The sequence below is a fragment of the Seriola aureovittata genome, chromosome 1, assembly GCF_021018895.1.
Source record: "Seriola aureovittata isolate HTS-2021-v1 ecotype China chromosome 1, ASM2101889v1, whole genome shotgun sequence".
In the NCBI taxonomy this organism is placed as follows: domain Eukaryota; kingdom Metazoa; phylum Chordata; class Actinopteri; order Carangiformes; family Carangidae; genus Seriola; species Seriola aureovittata.
This window is the reverse complement of record NC_079364.1, coordinates 18,065,049-18,082,525: the sequence shown is the minus strand read 5'-3', so window position 1 is coordinate 18,082,525 and position 17,477 is coordinate 18,065,049. Positions and strand designations below refer to the sequence as shown.

General features: G+C 41.1%; 3 protein-coding genes across 3 annotated transcripts; 2 read left to right on the top strand and 1 right to left on the bottom strand.

Moving 5' to 3' along the window:
- Positions 1-231: 231 nt before the first annotated feature.
- On the top strand, positions 232-8,464 carry atmin (ATM interactor). Its single transcript, XM_056379454.1, has 4 exons — positions 232-560; positions 2,936-3,061; positions 4,222-4,421; positions 4,529-8,464. The coding sequence occupies exons 1-4, from the start codon at positions 276-278 to the stop codon at positions 6,300-6,302; spliced, it is 2,385 nt and encodes a 794-aa protein (XP_056235429.1). The 5' UTR covers positions 232-275; the 3' UTR covers positions 6,303-8,464.
- A 111-nt stretch (positions 8,465-8,575) lies between these two features.
- Positions 8,576-11,995, bottom strand: LOC130171450 (uncharacterized). Its single transcript, XM_056379475.1, has 3 exons — positions 11,817-11,995; positions 11,440-11,665; positions 8,576-11,028 (listed from the first exon to the last, which is right to left on the bottom strand). The coding sequence occupies exons 2-3, from the start codon at positions 11,641-11,643 to the stop codon at positions 10,159-10,161; spliced, it is 1,074 nt and encodes a 357-aa protein (XP_056235450.1). The 5' UTR covers positions 11,644-11,665; positions 11,817-11,995; the 3' UTR covers positions 8,576-10,158.
- Positions 11,996-12,348: 353 nt separating this feature from the next.
- Positions 12,349-17,207, top strand: LOC130171466 (protein phosphatase 1 regulatory subunit 3E). Its single transcript, XM_056379500.1, has one exon. The coding sequence runs from the start codon at positions 12,701-12,703 to the stop codon at positions 13,625-13,627; it is 927 nt and encodes a 308-aa protein (XP_056235475.1). The 5' UTR covers positions 12,349-12,700; the 3' UTR covers positions 13,628-17,207.
- The last annotated feature ends 270 nt before the right edge of the window (positions 17,208-17,477 follow it).

Sequence of the window (17,477 nt, the reverse complement as noted above, 5' to 3'; positions counted from 1 at the left end):
TACTATAATTTATTTTTAAAACAATTTGGGTCAGAGTAAGAAGGAACATGTAGACTCTGTGTAGGGGACAACAATGTCTTTTTAAACTGTCACCACACACTATACCAATATCAGAAAAATACGTTTTTTAGTAAACTTTAGATATTTTATTTTGCAAAACGGAAGAATACTAATTATACCGGAAGTACCTGCGCTCCCCCAGCTGTCCTCTCGAGTGAAGGTGGCACAACAGCCTTTCAGGCAAAACTGAGGGACGGTATGCTGCCATTCATTCAATGCTGCTACCGGGGCTATCAGCCAAACACAGAATGGACTGTCAACACAGAAACATGGCTGCCTCTGCAACGGGCAAGGCGAATAACAGAGATAACGCTATAACAGACAGTCCGAAATGCAATGAAGAGTCTCTGTCACAGTCACGGGAAATAATAAAACCCACTATCATGGAGCTGACCAAAGAAGTGAGGACGAACATCCTCTGCACCGTGGAAGGATGTGGCAAGATTCTCCCCAACACACCTGCGCTGAACATGCATCTTGTGAAGTCACATAGAATAAAGGTAAACGATGACAAAACCTGGTTAGTGTCCACAGGGTTTAGGCGTGTGCGTAACTGCAATGCTAACTTGGCTAACTCACTATCGAGTAAACACTGTCATAAGATTGGAAAACGCAAGTCATCCATAACAACTTCGCGTAAGCTAACACAGTGGGGATGCTTAACAAAACAGGAAGGTGTAGTTGACGTTAGATAAAAGTTTATGTAGCTAGTTTTTATGTGGGTGAAGCTGCATAACATTTAAGTTTTCCATTAGCTGGCTAGCTACACTGTAACTAGCTGCTTATGTTATCTATTATTGATTTGGATCACACGTGGTAATCGATTGGTTCTGCATTTTTGGATTCAGATCTCCTCCCTTCGTTAGAGGTTTTGTGTGGTGGACTCGTAGTTGAGGGCAGGAATTTGGCGAGTATCTGATTTGGCTGTGGTAGTGTGTGAAAGGAGGAATCTTTTTAACGTTGTGTGGTAAGAGTCTCTTCGCCTCTCAAATACGACCACACGAGCACTATTGATTTTCTGAGTCTAATATAGTCTACTACTCCTACCACTACTACCACTAAACAGTCAGCAAAATGGAGGCAGTCCAATCATTTGGACCAAAGTTTACCCCCTGACCCTAGTTCTTACGTCCTCACTGAACTGGGCTTTTTCGTGGGAGGCAGTAGCTCACTGTTTCCCCTCCATGAATGAAGTTCTTTGCTGGGCAAGGCTGCCTTTTGTCCTGGAATAGACTAAGCTCTTTGTTTAAAATAGGTGAATGTGAGAATTTGAATGAGGTCTTAGACATAGTCCATTTAGTCCAGCTAGAACAGTGTTTAAAGGCCTAATTTGGCCATACTGTTTGAAAGTTTGAGTGTCTTACTATTGGTCTGAACAAACCTTTAAAAGCTATAGGAAGCTTTTGATAGCCAATGTTTAATTCCTGTTCATCCATGTACTAAAAGATGTGTCACTTAGTGAGCTGTGGAAAATTCCTGCCCTGTATGTTGAGTTTATCTTGTGCAGCCACACATTAATCACAGATTGTGTCTTTGGTGTAAAGTGAGAAAAGAGGGCAAGCGGCAGTGCTTCAGTAATGGTTTTTGATTTTGCATCTTTGACTGAAAAGTTATTTTTAATGCACAGCAATTTCAACAGCGACAACAGTGGCAGTGATATTCTGGGTGATATGATGACGAAGTGCCTAAATGCTGGAACTGCTCAGTCTGTATGCTTCCTCTGCATTATTCAGAAATTAGACTACAAGAATGAGGCATGATGTGAAACACCATATCTGTTTATATTACGTCCACTTAGACACCATTGTAGCTATCCTGCATCATTGCACAGCAGTAATGTATTTGCTGATCAGTGACTGTTCATGTCTCTGAACAGGGTAGCTGTCTCCCCCGTGAATACTGATGCATTTCATTTGAGCTTGTGCACTCAGCCCAGATCAGATTCCTTTCATAGGCCTAATGTGACTGTTTTTGCCTTTTAGCTGCCTTTCTATCTTTCCCTTTACAACAAGGAAAACCAGAGTTTAGAGACTGTTACTCAGAAAAGGATAGAATCTCAGCAATGACTTCGTAAAAGGCTGTGGAAATCTTGACTTGCTTTGTGTTTTGAGCTAAAGCCAACTACTGACTAATGACAAATAATGTCATGACATGACTCAGGATTCAGCCCACAACCATATGATGTAGCTGAAGCAAACTTCAAGAACATTTATTATTTGAAGGATGTGTCATTTTATGCTAATTCCTTATTGATAAACCAGGAGGGTATTTGTCAGCTTCAGCTGTTCGGCTCCCTCCAGTGTTACAGCAGATGGAGGTGACCTTGACCAGTGGAAGGCTGTAGCATTAATGACTGTTATGGAGTCTTGTGGTTTTTATCTGTTTTCACCATGCACACCATAAATTTAGTGTAGGTGCTGTTCTCTATAAAATGCATCATGCTAGTCATCAGTCAAAATGATTTTAATGATACTATGTGCTGACAGCTGGTTTAGCAAGTCTGCCCTGGGACGTTGAGGGGAGGGGTTGTACAGCAAACTGTTAAATTCCAATAGCTGCCAAGCGCATTCATTTCTTTTCTTCATTTCTTTTCATCAAGACAAGCAAGGCATAGTACAACCATCACTTTTATTTTTGTAGTCCTGAAAAAAATAGTATAAAACAGCAACATTTTGTATTTTTGATGTACAGCACAGATGGCATTGTGAAAGCACTACAGGTCTTTATGATGGCTGCTTGTATTTATGGTGATATCAGAATTTATGATATTCCTTAACACTCACAGCAAGCTATGCGGAGAACAGGTATAATCTTAACATCTAAAAGCTCTTTTTTGTCCTCTCTCTTTGTCTTTTGCTGCCATTGTCACCCTCAGGATGGTATTGTCAATCCCACGGTCAGAAAGGACATGAAGGGCTCTCAGAAGCTTTACTGCTGTCCCATTGAGGGCTGTCCCAGGGGGCCCAACAGACCCTTCTCGCAGTTCTCCCTGGTTAAACAAGTAAGCTTTTCCTCCACTGACTTGTAAGCCTTTGCATGTAATCACAGTAAAATGATGAAGTATCAGTTCTGTGAAAGAGCTCTTATTGTAATACTCAACACCAAATATGTTAGAAAAAAAACATTTTGCAGGAATGATGTCATACTGGTGGAGTTTATCACAGATGTAATAATGGTAGAGTTTTACAGAGTGTATGAAAAGGACTGCAAAGGGCTCTACATTCTTTAATATAGTAATGACATATGTCAAACACACTGTAATTTTTCTGTTGCTTTGGAATCTCTCAAGCAAAGCAATAACAAAAGTCAAGAGTTAACTGACATCGTGAAGTAGCATGGGAATGTGGGAGTTGTTGTCTCCCATTGCCATCAGCTACTCCCAGTTAGGATTCCTTCAGTGTCGGTTATGAGGAAATTTTTACCAGGAGCTGAATTATTCGTAGAGGTCTCCTCCTCTCCAAAACAAATTGACCAGGTGATTAAAACCGGTAAAGCACTGAACAAAGTAGTTTCACATAAAAAACTGACCCAAAGGTGCAGCAAGCCAAACTACCACTAACGTTTGCTCAGCTTGTTTCTCTGATTACTTATGATCCTGGAGTTCAGGATGTTTTTACCGAGAGCTGAATTACCCTCAGAGGTCTCCTCGCTAAAACAAATGGACCGGTGATGAAATCAGGTAAAAACACTAAATAAAACAGTTTCACCTTAAAAATCTGTGTTTCCTTGGCACTGTTTTCGGCAGATACAGGACAACTCAGAGGGACTGGGAGCTGAGCTGTTAAAAAGCTATTAAAATATATAGTTAAAAACGACCAATATCTTAAGTGTAGTGTAAAAATGTGCCTTAAAACTGGATAAAAATTCAATTTTGACCACTTCTGGCAGACTACCACAATGCTGACGCATGCGCAAAGGGGATATGTCGCCGTTGACAGGCAACCAGATGAAACAGACTGTTGCTTTGATTAAAATTACAGAGTTCTCTGTGTTTGAAAATTGATGTAAACATTTGGGATAATGTAAGTACACAACTCAACATAATATATATCATAGATCTAGTCGATTTTAGACATTTTAATGTGGAAAAGTTACATATTATAGCTTTAAAAAGATATCATATTCAATATATTCTTTGTTCTTTGATCTGTTTCATTGTAGCACTTTATGAAGATGCATGCAGAGAAGAAACACAAGTGCTCCAAGTGCAACAATGGCTACAGCACAGAGTGGGACCTAAAGAGGCACATAGAGGACTGTGGGAAGACCTACCACTGCACATGTGGATGCCCCTATGCCAGCAGGGCTGCTCTACTATCACACATCTACAGGACAGGACATGAGATTCCCACAGAACACAGGCATGTACATTCATAGTGGAGAGTGTTTTTTATTGAAACTTTGTATAAGTTCTGGCTAAAAATCCATTTTGGCTGACTTTTTCTGTATCTGTTTTGTTTCTTTACAGAATTCCTCCAGTAAAAAAGCGAAAGATGGAGAAACTGTTAAGTGGTTCTGAAAAGGTTAAGAGCATTGAGTCAAGCTGTCAGATCATTCCTGCTACTAAAGAGCTGACAGAGACTGCTCTCCCTTCTCATACAACTGTTCAAATCCCAGACTCAGTGAGTCAGAACTCAAACCCACGTAAGAACCTCCAGAAGTTGCTTCTACCAAAGCCCAAGATGGCATTGGTTAGTGTGCCTGTGATGCAGCTAGCGCACCTGCCTGTCCTCCTTCCATCCACAGAAAGTGGGGCTCTGAGGTCTGTAGTGCTGGCAGTAGACAGCCAAGGCTCCCTCAGCACTCTTCACCTCCTGCCACAAGCCACAGGAGCGGTGGTACCCCAACTTGATGCTAAGAGTTTGGGTTTCAAGGATAGCATGCCTACTTCCCGTTCTAGCCTGGGGCCCATTAGCACAGGGGTCCAGGTCAGTTTGGATGCAGATGACTCGCCCAGCAGCCTGGCAGGACAACCAACATTCACCTCCACCAACATTCAGACAGACAAATCATACTTGTCAAAAATGCCCACAGGGTTGGGTGTTGGGGAGGGAATAGGCTTGTGCTCTGTGGGTGAGTCCTCAGTATCATCCTGTTCCCAAACAGACATCAGCGTGAGTGCTCAAGTCCTCCTCCCCGTCAGTGTTGAAACCCAGACATTCTCCTCCCGAGCCAAAGCCACATCTTCTATTGGAGCTCAGACAGATAGCCAGTGCCTGAGCCAAATTCCTTGCTCCTCCTCAGCTGTGCCCCCATACAAAACCAGGCAGACACAGACACATTTTGCCATGCCACAATCAGAAGAGAAGGCTCAGGTCCAGACTATCATGTGCACTGACCTATTTGACAATGACTCCCTGAGTGTCTCCACCCAGACAGCTCTGGACTTAGATGACACCCTCACTGCTGCAGGAGACAGTATATATGAGGACTCAAAGTCAGCAGGTGGTATGTGTTTTGGGGTGCAGACAGATGAGCTCAACTCAAACAACATGGCAGACAACCAGACCCAAACAATGACCTTGTTAAATGACTTAGAAAACATTCTGTCTGACAGCATGTCAGGCCACCAGGTGCTCACTGAGGCCTCCGCAGGCTGTGGTTCAGGTCTGGGCTCTGTTCAGGAGCAACACAACGGCATAGACTTTGACTTTGAAGAGTTCCTCAATGCCGTGCACATCCAGACACAGACAGAGGAGAGTGAGTTGGGAGGATTGGGCAATGACACGCCTCTGGAGTCTCTGGACATCCAGACACAGACAGACTTCCTCCTGATTGATGAATTGGACCAAAGCGAAGGACCAAGTCGAACCCAAGCCAGCGACCTGGAGCTATTTGATACTCAAACTCAAACTGACCTCAATTTCCTGCTGAACGCTGGAAGCCACATGCCCCTGAGCAGCATCCTGCGACATTCAAGCTTTTCTATGAGCACGGAGTCCTCAGATACAGAAACACAAACCGATCTCCCTTCATTTGCCACTGGCCTCTCTGCTCAGACCCCTGTCAGTCAGGGTGAACATGCACGGCTGCTGAACAGCACAGAGACACAAACTGTGACCAGCCAAGCAGAAGGCCTGGGACACCTCTTCCTGACTAGCAACGAAACACAAACTGTCATGGATGATTTCTTGTCAGCAGACCTTGCGTGGAATATGGAGTCCCATTTCAGCTCCGTGGAAACCCAGACATGTGAGGAGCTTTGTGCTCTCTTTCAGCACCCTGAGAAACCCAACAGCTGAAGCCCTCTTAGTGAAGCTGCCTAAGCTTTTGCAGTACAGGTCTCTGATATCTGCCTCTTCCTGTAAGAGGAATCAGTCTATGCTGTCTTCTGGTGGACCATAGTCTTAGCAGTAAGAAGTCTGAAAATGTCTTTGAACATTCCACTGAGGTCATCATGTCCAGAGCCTTTCCAGGTGTATATCCTGGCTGCTGTGCTGCACTTTATTAGCTCAGTGGGCATGGTTTATCAGCTCCTCTGACCGTTTACATATTTATTTGCACATGAAGTAACATATTGTATGTGTCTTGTCTTAAATGCCAGTTTACTTCTATATTTCAGTGTATAACCACTGTGTATGGTTTTCACTGTTTGGTCTTACTAGCAATTTAAAAATGACTTAACATTTCATCAATGTTAGATCTGCACTTAAAAGGGATGACATCTTTTGCTGTGCCTGGCTGTCAGGAAAAGGCTTATAAAATTGTTACCCTGTATAACAGCTTTCAGATATGCATATACTGCATGAACACAGTTTCATCTCAATCGTACAGTGCACAATATTGTACATGTAGATTACGTATGTTCGAAATGTGCATGGAGCCTTCACTTGGTCAGCAGCACAAACATAAAATACCAATTCTCCGCTTGTGTATCTGATGGATGCCTCTTTGATGTTGCCTTGTCAGCAGCTGCAAAACTATAAACTAGTAAACCAGTGGAAAACTTGAGCAGTGATAATCAGTTTTAGATAATTAAACCCTGTAAAGCCTTCAACTAGGCATTGATCAAAGCTGTTAAGATGCATCTTTGAAATATACCGTTAGTCATGCAGATGTGGCACAAGTATAAATGAAATGTTTGTCTTGTCGGTTGTTGCACACCTTTCATTGAAATGTGATTGTGAAGTTTGATGTTTCGTAAACACGTTTTTTGTGTCTGGGTCTCCATAGCTAAGCAGTCAGTTCAAGTCAGTAAGCAAAATAGGCTGTCATCATCTTATTCATTAGCTGGGTGTAAGTGTATACAGTAGCAGTGCTCTGTGCTGAAGTGATCCAGTGATGTTAACTATACAGAAACACATTGTGGATTAGAGCTAGGATTAGCACAGAGTTATTGTATGTATTCACCACCTGATTTGGACTGAAAGGAGTCCTGTTGAATATCTTCTATGAAAATGATTAGTTTCCACCCTTAACAATTTGGACACAGTATTTTAGTTTATTGTAATTATTTTTACTCTGTTCTTCAAGCATTTAAACTTAATGTTTTGATTGTGTTTTTCATTATACTGTTGCACTGAGTTACCTCATTATCCACAGGCACCACATACAGACTGCGTTCCACTAGGCAATATAGAGCTGTAGGCCTTGTTTATTTGTTCATTTTGTTACGTTGGTGCCTTAACCTAAGTATTAACTTTAGTTCTGTTACAGACAATTGAATTTGCTGCTTTGAGGTAAAATATTTATCAGAATTATACAAGAATATGTTTTGGAAAATCACACTAAAAAATTGTCAGAATCCTTTCTGTCTTTGCTTTGCATGTTTAGTACGTTCTGTATTGGTATTTTCATCATGGTTGCATGAAATATTGGAATGTCCCTAATTGTTCTCCATAGTTTCTATGGAAAGATTTATGTTCTGTCACATGAAAATAATGCTATGCAGCATTTTACTGAAGAGTTTGTTTGATGCCATCTTACTATTTTTATGGAGGGATGATTAATGCTGATACAGTTTATAGATGTTTGTAGAAACTGAAGAATGTGCCCAAGTTTAACATGCTCTATTTTTTGCACCATATCCAAATAGTTTAAGGATAATTTCCATTTGTTAATAAGGATTTTTGACATTCATATCAACTTCAACATTTCTTGTATTTACATTAGTACTTCTTGGTTGTGGTTCTTGATTACAAATACAGCATAGCTGCTCCCCGCTGGTTTAGTGGCATGGGGGAAAATTACTTGCTTACAACAGAACTATGTGTAGAAGCCATGTCAGTCTCAAGTGTCAGTGCTTTATTTTCCCTTCTGTAAGAAGTGCATGCTGATATTTTCCCAGCACAAAATATTTGTTTTAACTGAATTTGAGTTTTCTTGCCTGTAGTAGAGTTAATGGTTGCCTTGATTAATTGTTGAAGCTACACTACAGATGTCACAAATAAACTGCTGGAAAGTATATATTGTATTCCTTATCAGTTAGTATAGAACAAAGGTAGGAGAAGAAAAACTCAAACAGTACAAACAAGGAAAGTGGGGTACATGTTGCCACAATGGGTGTCTACTACTATTTAGTTAGTTGGACTTTATTGTCCCTTTTTCACAGCGCTGTACATCACAGGGAAAATCAGCATTACACTTTACACACAACATCATACAATAATGACAGGAAGAAATATGTGTACAACACAACAGCGACAGGCAATACAACATGAGAACAAGACATGTATTACCAAACCCATTCAGAATGGAACAGTTTAGGGCAGCTATTGCTGCAGATACCAGGCTTTTGCCAAAGCAAGGCCTTCTGCACCCCAGGTGCTATTGTATTTGCAGTACATGTGATGGCCCCAGAATTAAGCTCTGTGAGGTTGGATGTGGGAAGACCTGTTACCTTGGCAGCAGTCTGGGTTATGTGTGTGAGTTTGGCCCAGTTTGCGAGAGAGAGCATGTTTAAGAAATAGTTGGAGCAGTAGATCAGGATGGGTTGAACAATACATTGGTACAGCGGTAGGAGGAGATGGAGGGCAACATGGAGTCCGTTGAGTTTCACACATCAACCATGTTTGGTATGGGGATATAAAATGCACAGATTTTGATGATTCCTTCTTCAGTGTGCAATGTATTTTGTTCTTCTGTGCAAAACTACAAGCTTAAAGGAGCACCATGATAGATTTCAGTAGGTTGACCCTTTCTCATACTTATTATAGAACAAAATAAAACTTCATAAAACTTCATAGTATTGTGTATTTCATCTTTTTACCAAATATAACAACCCTTTACAAATCAGTTCTAAGTAACCATTTTATTTTATGTACACATTCAGGTAAGACAAACATTTGATTTGATTAGGTTAACACTTCAGCTCTTTTGATTATAGAACAACCCACTATATTATTCTTTTATTTTACAAGGCAGCTAAACCCTAAAGAGGTAGTGTAATAAGTATCAATCATGCAAGTTTAAAAAGTATTGCAAGATGTGGCTGGTCTTTGGAGACCAACATGCCATGCAGTATATTCAGGGATCTCGGCATAATATTGCACTGATAACCCTTGTACACTGTACAACCCAGACCCCATCCATAGCCACCAGAAAACACTTATACCTTCCGATATAAAACTGAAAGTGCACTGAGCAGATGCAGTAGTTTGGCCACAGCTTATATCATGCATAGACAGAAACTACAATGCGATACTAAAGTTCTGACAGAGCTTTAGTGTAGGTTGTAGTTTAAAAAGCAGAACATGTGCCTGGCAGGCACACAACCAGGCTTCTTATGAGGTAGTTGCACCGTTGCTAGGTAACTAGAACAGCTGAAAAAACACTTGTGGGAACTGGTCAGAACAAAATAAAGGCCCAAAAGACATATGGAGCGTAACATTTCAACATTGACAATTAATGTTATTGTAAGTATGGTCTGACATGTGCCAAAGAGGACTGACTGAACTCTTAACACTAAATGAATTACCTCCGCAATGAGTTACTTTTATGAACATGTTTCATACATTGATTTAATTCTTCCAGCTGACTATTGTAATGGAAATACCATATGATGCATTGGTAAAACAGATTTTACTTCGTTGAACCTGAGAGTTTAAAGCTGTAAAATACTGAATACTAAGGCCTCATACAGAGTGACAGCATACAGTATTAAGAAAACAGGCAGCTGGGGTGCATATGGGCTTGTGCACCTGCTGCAGTGCTGGTGTGGAGGGCCTGTGTCAGGCTCTTGCCCATTGAGTATCTCCTGTGGTGCACTGTGTCAGGTTTGGAAGAAATAGGTACCTGATACCTCTTGGAGACAGAAACACTTACAGCAGAGAACAAGTGGGGGTTATGTTGACATGTCCGGTACTTGGAGGTCAGAGCTGCAGAGTAATTGGGAAGCTCTGTATTAACAGCAGGGTCCACTCTTGTTCCTCTTGTCTCACTCTTATCATCAAACATGAAACAGTTTTCCTCTAAGGTTTCTCCCTCTGAGGCCTTCCTCCCACTGCAGAGTTGGCCACCGACCTTGGGATTCTGGTGTGGTGACTTGATTGGTGGTAAAAATGTGAAGTTTTTAATGGGAACAACTGTATTATTGGACCTGTGGCTGTGGCTGACTCTCTGAGGCTTAGTGGGCTTATTCTCTGACACAGAGTATTTTAAAGACAGATGGTGAAGCTGCACAGGAGTCCCTCTGAGCATCCCTTCCGCCTCCATCTTTTCTTTGAGTAAGAGGTGTGACGTAGTTTTCTTCATGGCACCCAGGACAGGCCATTCTGAGGCATCTGGCTGCAGGGCCGCCACAGGAGTGTTACTCCAAGATCCCACCTGCTGATTTAATGGCATGGATTTCTTTAAGTTGTTATGAGAGCCTGCATGCGACTCACAGCTGGCTGAGCTGTCTGCATTAAGGAGTGTTGGGTCAACAGATACGGTGGTTGGGTTGTCAGCCTCCTTGTGCTTTGGTTTCCTGTATCTCTTCTGAGTCAAAAGTATGCAGCTCAGTGGTGCAACTCTGGCCCAACCTCGGACCTGGTTTACAATGAAATAACTTGTTCAATATGAAAACAGTTTTGAAAATACACCAGAGAAATTACTTATTAGGCCAAGTTAAAATGAAAAGTGAGGAAGTTGAAATTATGCTAATATTGATATGTGATATTGTATCAATATGATACCAATATCTGACAAATTACCATATAGATAAGGGTTATATCAACAGTTGAGAATATAATTAATTAAAAATTAGCATTAGATATTTAATAGTTGTTCTCATTTGAGCCTGTAGGTTACATAATTTTGCTGCTGACTCCAAACTGTGTTAGAGGACACAAAGAATCATCATATATAACTGGTACAACTCACTTTAAAGGTAACATTAAGTACATCAGATAAAAGCAGGTAGTAAAAAGTTTTGTAGCAAGAATATATTAATTCACTTACAGCTTCTTCCAAACCAGAGTAACAGTGATACTCATATGGCTCCAGTTCTTTCAGGGAGTCCTCCTCACTAATATCTAGAAGGACATCAACATGTCTCCTCTCTGGTGTCCTGTAAGGCTCTTCCCCAACTGCGTCCTCCTGTGTTGGAAGCTCCTCGTCTGATCCACCAACAGCTGTGCGAGCCACTTCTTTAAAGGTCGCCATTATTTAGTTAGCTTTTGTAGATCTAGAGGAAGACATAAAAAACCAGAGTATAGGCTACCAAATATAAACTGTAAAATGTAGCCTATATTGTTTTGCGCAGAGTCAGTTTTTGCCTGAAACGTTAGAAACCTGGAAAACGTTACACCAGTTTGTCAAAGTCAGACTTCACTCACCATACTGAGGCAGGCTCAGTCCCTGTTGCATTTTGAGTGTGTTTGTATCACTATTCTCTTGCCAGAATTCACCACTCATAAAGAAGCATTGCTATCCGTCGTGAGGAGTAGTTTTCTCTCTGGTCGACAGAGTTTTCCCTAACAGACGTGTAGAGGCGACGAATGCCTTCAGAGACTAGCCGCAACGCTGTCGTCATGACAACCCGTACGTGCGGCACCGGAAATATGTGACGTACAGAAAATTGGAGGGGATGGGCTACTGTTGCAGCCCTGACTGGCCCAGATGAATTATTACATCTGTTATGTAATAGGTCTAACTACATCACAAAAATGCCCCCAAACTAAGTTCAAATGTGTTTAAAATAAATCTTTATTTCTTTTATTTGGCCTATCGAGGTCACTATGATGCCACAGTGTGAAAAAGCGGAAGTTAACCGGTGGTTTTGAGGAGGAAACCATCTTGATTAGTTGCTACGTTCAGTTCTGCACGTAGATCCTCAGTAGCCGTCAAACTCTGAACACAGGTTCAAGTCAGCTGTGAGAGGACATTGCATGTTCACCACATGGAAACGGAAGCGAGGGCTGGTTGTTGTGAAGAGAGAGGTATTCTCGTTTTATCCTTTTTTTTTTGCAGTGAGCAGACAGTGAGATATTTTATTCACACACGCCGAAATTTAAAAGTGACCGATCAGCTGGAGCACACTCGCACGTTGCACAACAACAGCTTGGTTTATTGGTGCAGCCCTGCATAGTGTCAGCTTCTGACGCAGCCTGAGCACCTATCCGCGAGGGGGACACTGACACCTGACGGCTCCATCTCTTAACTCTCCGGTATTTTTCATCACGACCACTTCGGTTCTGCAGTGCAGGGACTGCTGCGTTTTATGGAAGCAGAGTCTGGGCATACTGTCGTGGTCATGCTGCCTCCAAAGAACTGCCTGCCGAGGAACTACAGCTGCATAGCTGGACTGTTCGGAAGCCTGGCAGCGGCAAACCCGCGGCTTGATGATGGGGAAGACTTTGACTTGATGAACGGTACTACCTGTGAGCCCATCGAGAGCCCGGTGGTGGACGAGAGACCACGGGGCAGAGAGGTTTTCCAGAAACCTCAGCAGAGTCCAAGCCTGCGTCGGAGATGCAAATCGTTGCCTACACCCACAGAGAGAGCAAAGTTAGAGATCTCCCGCAGCAGAAGTCCAACCAGTCAAAAGAAAGTCCGGTTCGCCGACTCTCTGGGCCTAGAGCTCATTTCAGTGAAGCATTTCGATGATACAGATGTGCCAGAGGTGCCAGAGCGCATCCTGGCAAAACTACCCAAAGGACCCCTCCAACTTAATCATTTGGACACAAAATTCCCCCGGGCTCCTACACAGTCTGTGTTCATGGAGTTGCAGTTTGCCAGTCCCGGTATTCTCCCCGGCTTTGAGCAGAAAGTGAGGGAGGTGAAAGTCATGTTGGAGAGCGTTGAGGCAGACGAATTCAGCCTCTCCGGTTTTGCGAGGGTGTTGAATCTGGCTTTCGAAAAGAGCGTCTCTTTGCGGTATTCATTAAACAACTGGATAACATTTATGGACAGTTTGGCGTCCTATGTTCCCAACTCAAGCGACGGTGACACCGATAAATTCTGTTTTAAGATCGTCATGCCTACCTACCTCGAAAACGGAGGCACATTGCAGTTTGCAATTAAATACTGTGTCGGCGGGGAGGAATTCTGGGACAATAATAATGGGAACAACTACAAAGTGCGGCGTCACCAGTTCAAGATATCCCCACCGCGGGAGTGGGAGAATGGATGGATTCACTTTATCTGAGCTTTGTAGTCTGCAGTGGCACACTGCGTGCGTAATTTGCGCGTAATTGATCCCCGGGTACCTTAAATACGACTGTAGCCTGTTAAAATGATTTTCTCTGCCATTGTCAGATAGCCAACATACATTTTGTGACACAGAAAATAATTTGCCCTGCTGTGGTGACAGACTGAGTGTTAAGGACCACTGTGTAAGCCTTTGGTAGGTGTCAGGTGTGGGATGCTGTTAGATAATTTGCCTTGATGTCAGGGCTCTGTACAGCTTGGTGCCCTTTGGGAGGGCATGTTCATGTTATGTAATGTAGAAACACGTGCCACGGAAAACGTGCTGGGAAATGCCGACTCCAGGCTTCACTGTTCATTTCAGGAGATGCCGTAAATTTATTAGATGGCACAGTGTTATTAAAAAAAATAATATGTTTTGCATGTGTGCAAAAATATCGACTTAATAGGAAACAGCGTTGACAGACAGAAATATGCGAAATATGTTTTATTTTATTCGAATGCATTTAATGTATAATTTCCCACTGTCATGCCATTGAAAATGCCTTATTTTAAGCCATGATGTGGGAAGTTTTCGCATTGAATGTCATACAGTAATTTCTTCATTAGACTTGAATATACAAAATGCATTAAATAGGCACTGGGAAACAGTCAGTGTCCATACATATGCAGGCTTTAATCCAGGGACCCCATACGTAGTCACAAACCTGCCTTTTACACATAGGTATATTTGCTCCTATTCAACACCAATTTTATATTTTTTCCTGCATTAATGTAAAAATTGTTAAATATTTTTGCCAAATTTACAAATCAAAGAAAAAAAAAAGTTTTTTTTTTTCTGAAAAAACAATTCCTCATATTATAACAGCATCATGCATATTCCACCAAATCAGAAAGAGTGTGATTATAAAAAATGGGCTTCAACATTCCCCTCCTGCACTGAAGGATTTTTTCCAGAATGAACCCCTTGAACGTGGCTGTTGTTCTCCCAAGGAAAATAGATTTAGTAGCCGTATCAAAGATAAAATTTACCTCAGATTACTTGTGGATTTTTTCCCATCTTCTTCAGGTTGATCGATATAAAACAGATGTTATTTTCACAGTAATAATTTTCTAACAGATATGTTCAAACAGAAAAGTATTATTGTACATTTGCAGATTCAAAACACAGTGCTTATTCATTTCTAATGTTTTCAATTACACTGTGTAACTTTTTCACAGAGCAGTGTTGTCTGTAGACAAAGTAGCTATTGCACGGACGTGTGCGTTTTAACCAGCTTCTGCCCCTGTAAAGGTACATGATAGCCATCACTGTGTAAGAATAGTGCTGCTCCTTACACTCCTCACACATGAGCAAAAGGGTATGGATCACATGACTAGCCAATATTTCCATCCATAGATTGCAAACTGTCTGATTGCTTCATTTTCATACAATATGCCTTGATGTTACACAGTAGTCTTCCAAACCTGCTCCTGATCATGTACGCATTCTTTATGGCAAACGGACTCTCTTGTTTCAGGCGCATTTGTTTGCCTAAATGCAGTTATTCATCATGCTTTTTCTTTAGTTGTATCATAATGTCAGTGTTTGTGAGTGTGTGGAGAGTTGAGACTCCAGTTCAGTAAGTAGAGGAACAGCCAGGGTGCTTTTAATTTCCATGCTCTGACTGTAATCTCAACATCACTTTGGGCTTTGTTTACATCATCATGGCCTCAGAGGGATGCTCTCCACTGAACGAGGCCATCAGGTCGGGATGTGGATAAAAGACTATTCCTGTAACCACTTAGTTTTTTTGGAGCAGCTCCACTGTGAATCCATCACTGTTTGTCTCAAAATCTGACACGGTTTGTGTCATTGCAGCGCTACACCTGATGTTGTTAGAATAGTTTTTTAGTTTTTTTCTAAAAATGAGACATGGCCTGTGGTGAGTTGACATTTACTACCACTCAGCTTAGCTTTATCATGTACAGAGCTGCATATATCTCATCTGTTCATTTAAATACACTGTGGTTATAAAAGGTCTGGCTATAGCAGAGCTTACTGTGTGTTATGTTGTTAGATCAGTGGGTATTTACATATTGTCTGCTTTGGTGTATGTAAACTTTGTTCAAGCATCCATGCAGTGCAAGGCCAAAAAGCATTAATTATCCAGGATGAGACGACTGATTTGGGGATGGAGAGATGCATCAATACCAATCAATCACTCCCAACAAAGGATGTGATTTTTCAAATTTTACCGTTTGGCTGACATCTGATCAGATTTGCTCTATATAGTGTTGGGAGTTACTGACACAAATGACTGTGTGAATATGATATGTGCTCTGTTTTCCATAACACGTAACTCTGGTTTAAGTTTCCAAAAGCTGTGAAAACTGTAAGAAATCAGTGCTATCTCCCACACTGCTGTTGTTATTGGTGCATCCCTACCATAAGAAGGGCTTCTGGTTTGATTAGATTTTCACCTCAATGTACACATAACATTTTGCATCAGAGTTCACTGATATATAGATATGTATGTAAATGTGTTAATGTTTCATATTGAATGTCTTCCTATTACTGTTCTATGTTGTGTGTATTTTGAAGCATTTTAAAAGCAGACTTGAGGGACGTGAATGGTAAAAGTTTGTTATCTGATGATCCTGTGAAGCTGGAAGATAAATTGTGAACCTAAACTTAAAGAATTCCAAAAAGCACACTTAGGAATAACATCATTCTTCAGGGCCGTTTAAAATAAGACTGATGATAGAATTGGCGTTACCATGAATTGTGATATTTTGTCTCAAAATGATGTTTTATATGATGGTAAGATATTGCAGAATTTTGCCTGAAATGCAGACCAAAATGTGAGCAGTGTATCTGAATGAAATGAAACATTGGAAACCACATGTGCACAGCTATAGGTGTACACTGCCTTACTAAACCCTAAGTTTACTTAGAGACATGTAAAAAAAGATGGGAGATGGCAAGTGCTGGTTTGTTAAGAAATAATGTGACTGCAGAACATGTGAACAGTGGACAATGATGATGACCATATCTGGGAAAGAGGGATAACATGAGATGCACTGTGGCGTTTTGAGTTTTTGACCTGAGTGACTTATGATTGTAGCTGATACTGAGCAGACTCAGTCAAAGCAGGTCTTATGCACTTTGAGTGAGAACAAGGAAAGGGGCATGGTAGATAAATGAAAGCTTCTCCTGTGAATAGCTACTAACCAAGATGTTTTCCTTTCTTTCTCATATTTTATTGCACTTTTCTCTCACTGTGGAAAACCTCAATCACCTCTGTCTAATTTATAACCATTGTATGGCACTGGATTTTTTTATTCTTGATTTGCTTTCTAGTCAGTGAGTTTATTGTTTTCTGTAAATCCTATGCAGCTCGCTTTGTGTTGTAACATCAGCAGTCATCTGACTGTTTTAATCTGTACTATGAGTCTGTCTATTTCTTATGTTGAAGTGAATGTTAACCATGTTTGCATGTATTGATTGAAACATACCTTTATTTTTACGTTTTGTTTTTAATGTAACCTATATTTTGTTAAAACAATGGTTAATAAATGCATTTGTGATGATAACCAAACACCCTCTCAGTGCTTTAAGCTCACAATCACCTGATGCAATCTTTATACTGTCGCCTTCATTCAGTTTCTCCTAGTTTATGGTGGGAACATTGAATGCAATCTGTTGCATAATAGTGGGATCATAGCTATTATTCCAAAATCTTATCTCTTGGACTCAAGCAAACATCCACAGTTTACTGTTATTATAACATAAATTAAGATGTTACTGTTATATACGAGTAGTGTCTGACAGCAGACTGTGCATGTTCCCAAGGGGTCTGACTGTTACA

What these genes read in the sequence shown, in the direction of transcription:
- atmin (XM_056379454.1), top strand. Translation starts at nt 276, where the DNA reads ATGCTGCTACCGGGGCTATCAGCCAAACACAGAATGGACTGTCAACAC. An exon ending in TGAAGTCACATAGAATAAAG is followed by an intron (nt 561 to 2,935) that starts GTAAACGATGAC and finishes TGTCACCCTCAG; the next exon opens with GATGGTATTGTCAATCCCAC. An exon ending in AGTTCTCCCTGGTTAAACAA is followed by an intron (nt 3,062 to 4,221) that starts GTAAGCTTTTCC and finishes GTTTCATTGTAG; the next exon opens with CACTTTATGAAGATGCATGC.
- LOC130171450 (XM_056379475.1), bottom strand. Translation starts at nt 11,643, where the DNA reads ATGGCGACCTTTAAAGAAGTGGCTCGCACAGCTGTTGGTGGATCAGAC. An exon ending in ACTCTGGTTTGGAAGAAGCT is followed by an intron (nt 11,029 to 11,439) that starts GTAAGTGAATTA and finishes ATTGTAAACCAG; the next exon opens with GTCCGAGGTTGGGCCAGAGT.
- LOC130171466 (XM_056379500.1), top strand. Translation starts at nt 12,701, where the DNA reads ATGGAAGCAGAGTCTGGGCATACTGTCGTGGTCATGCTGCCTCCAAAG.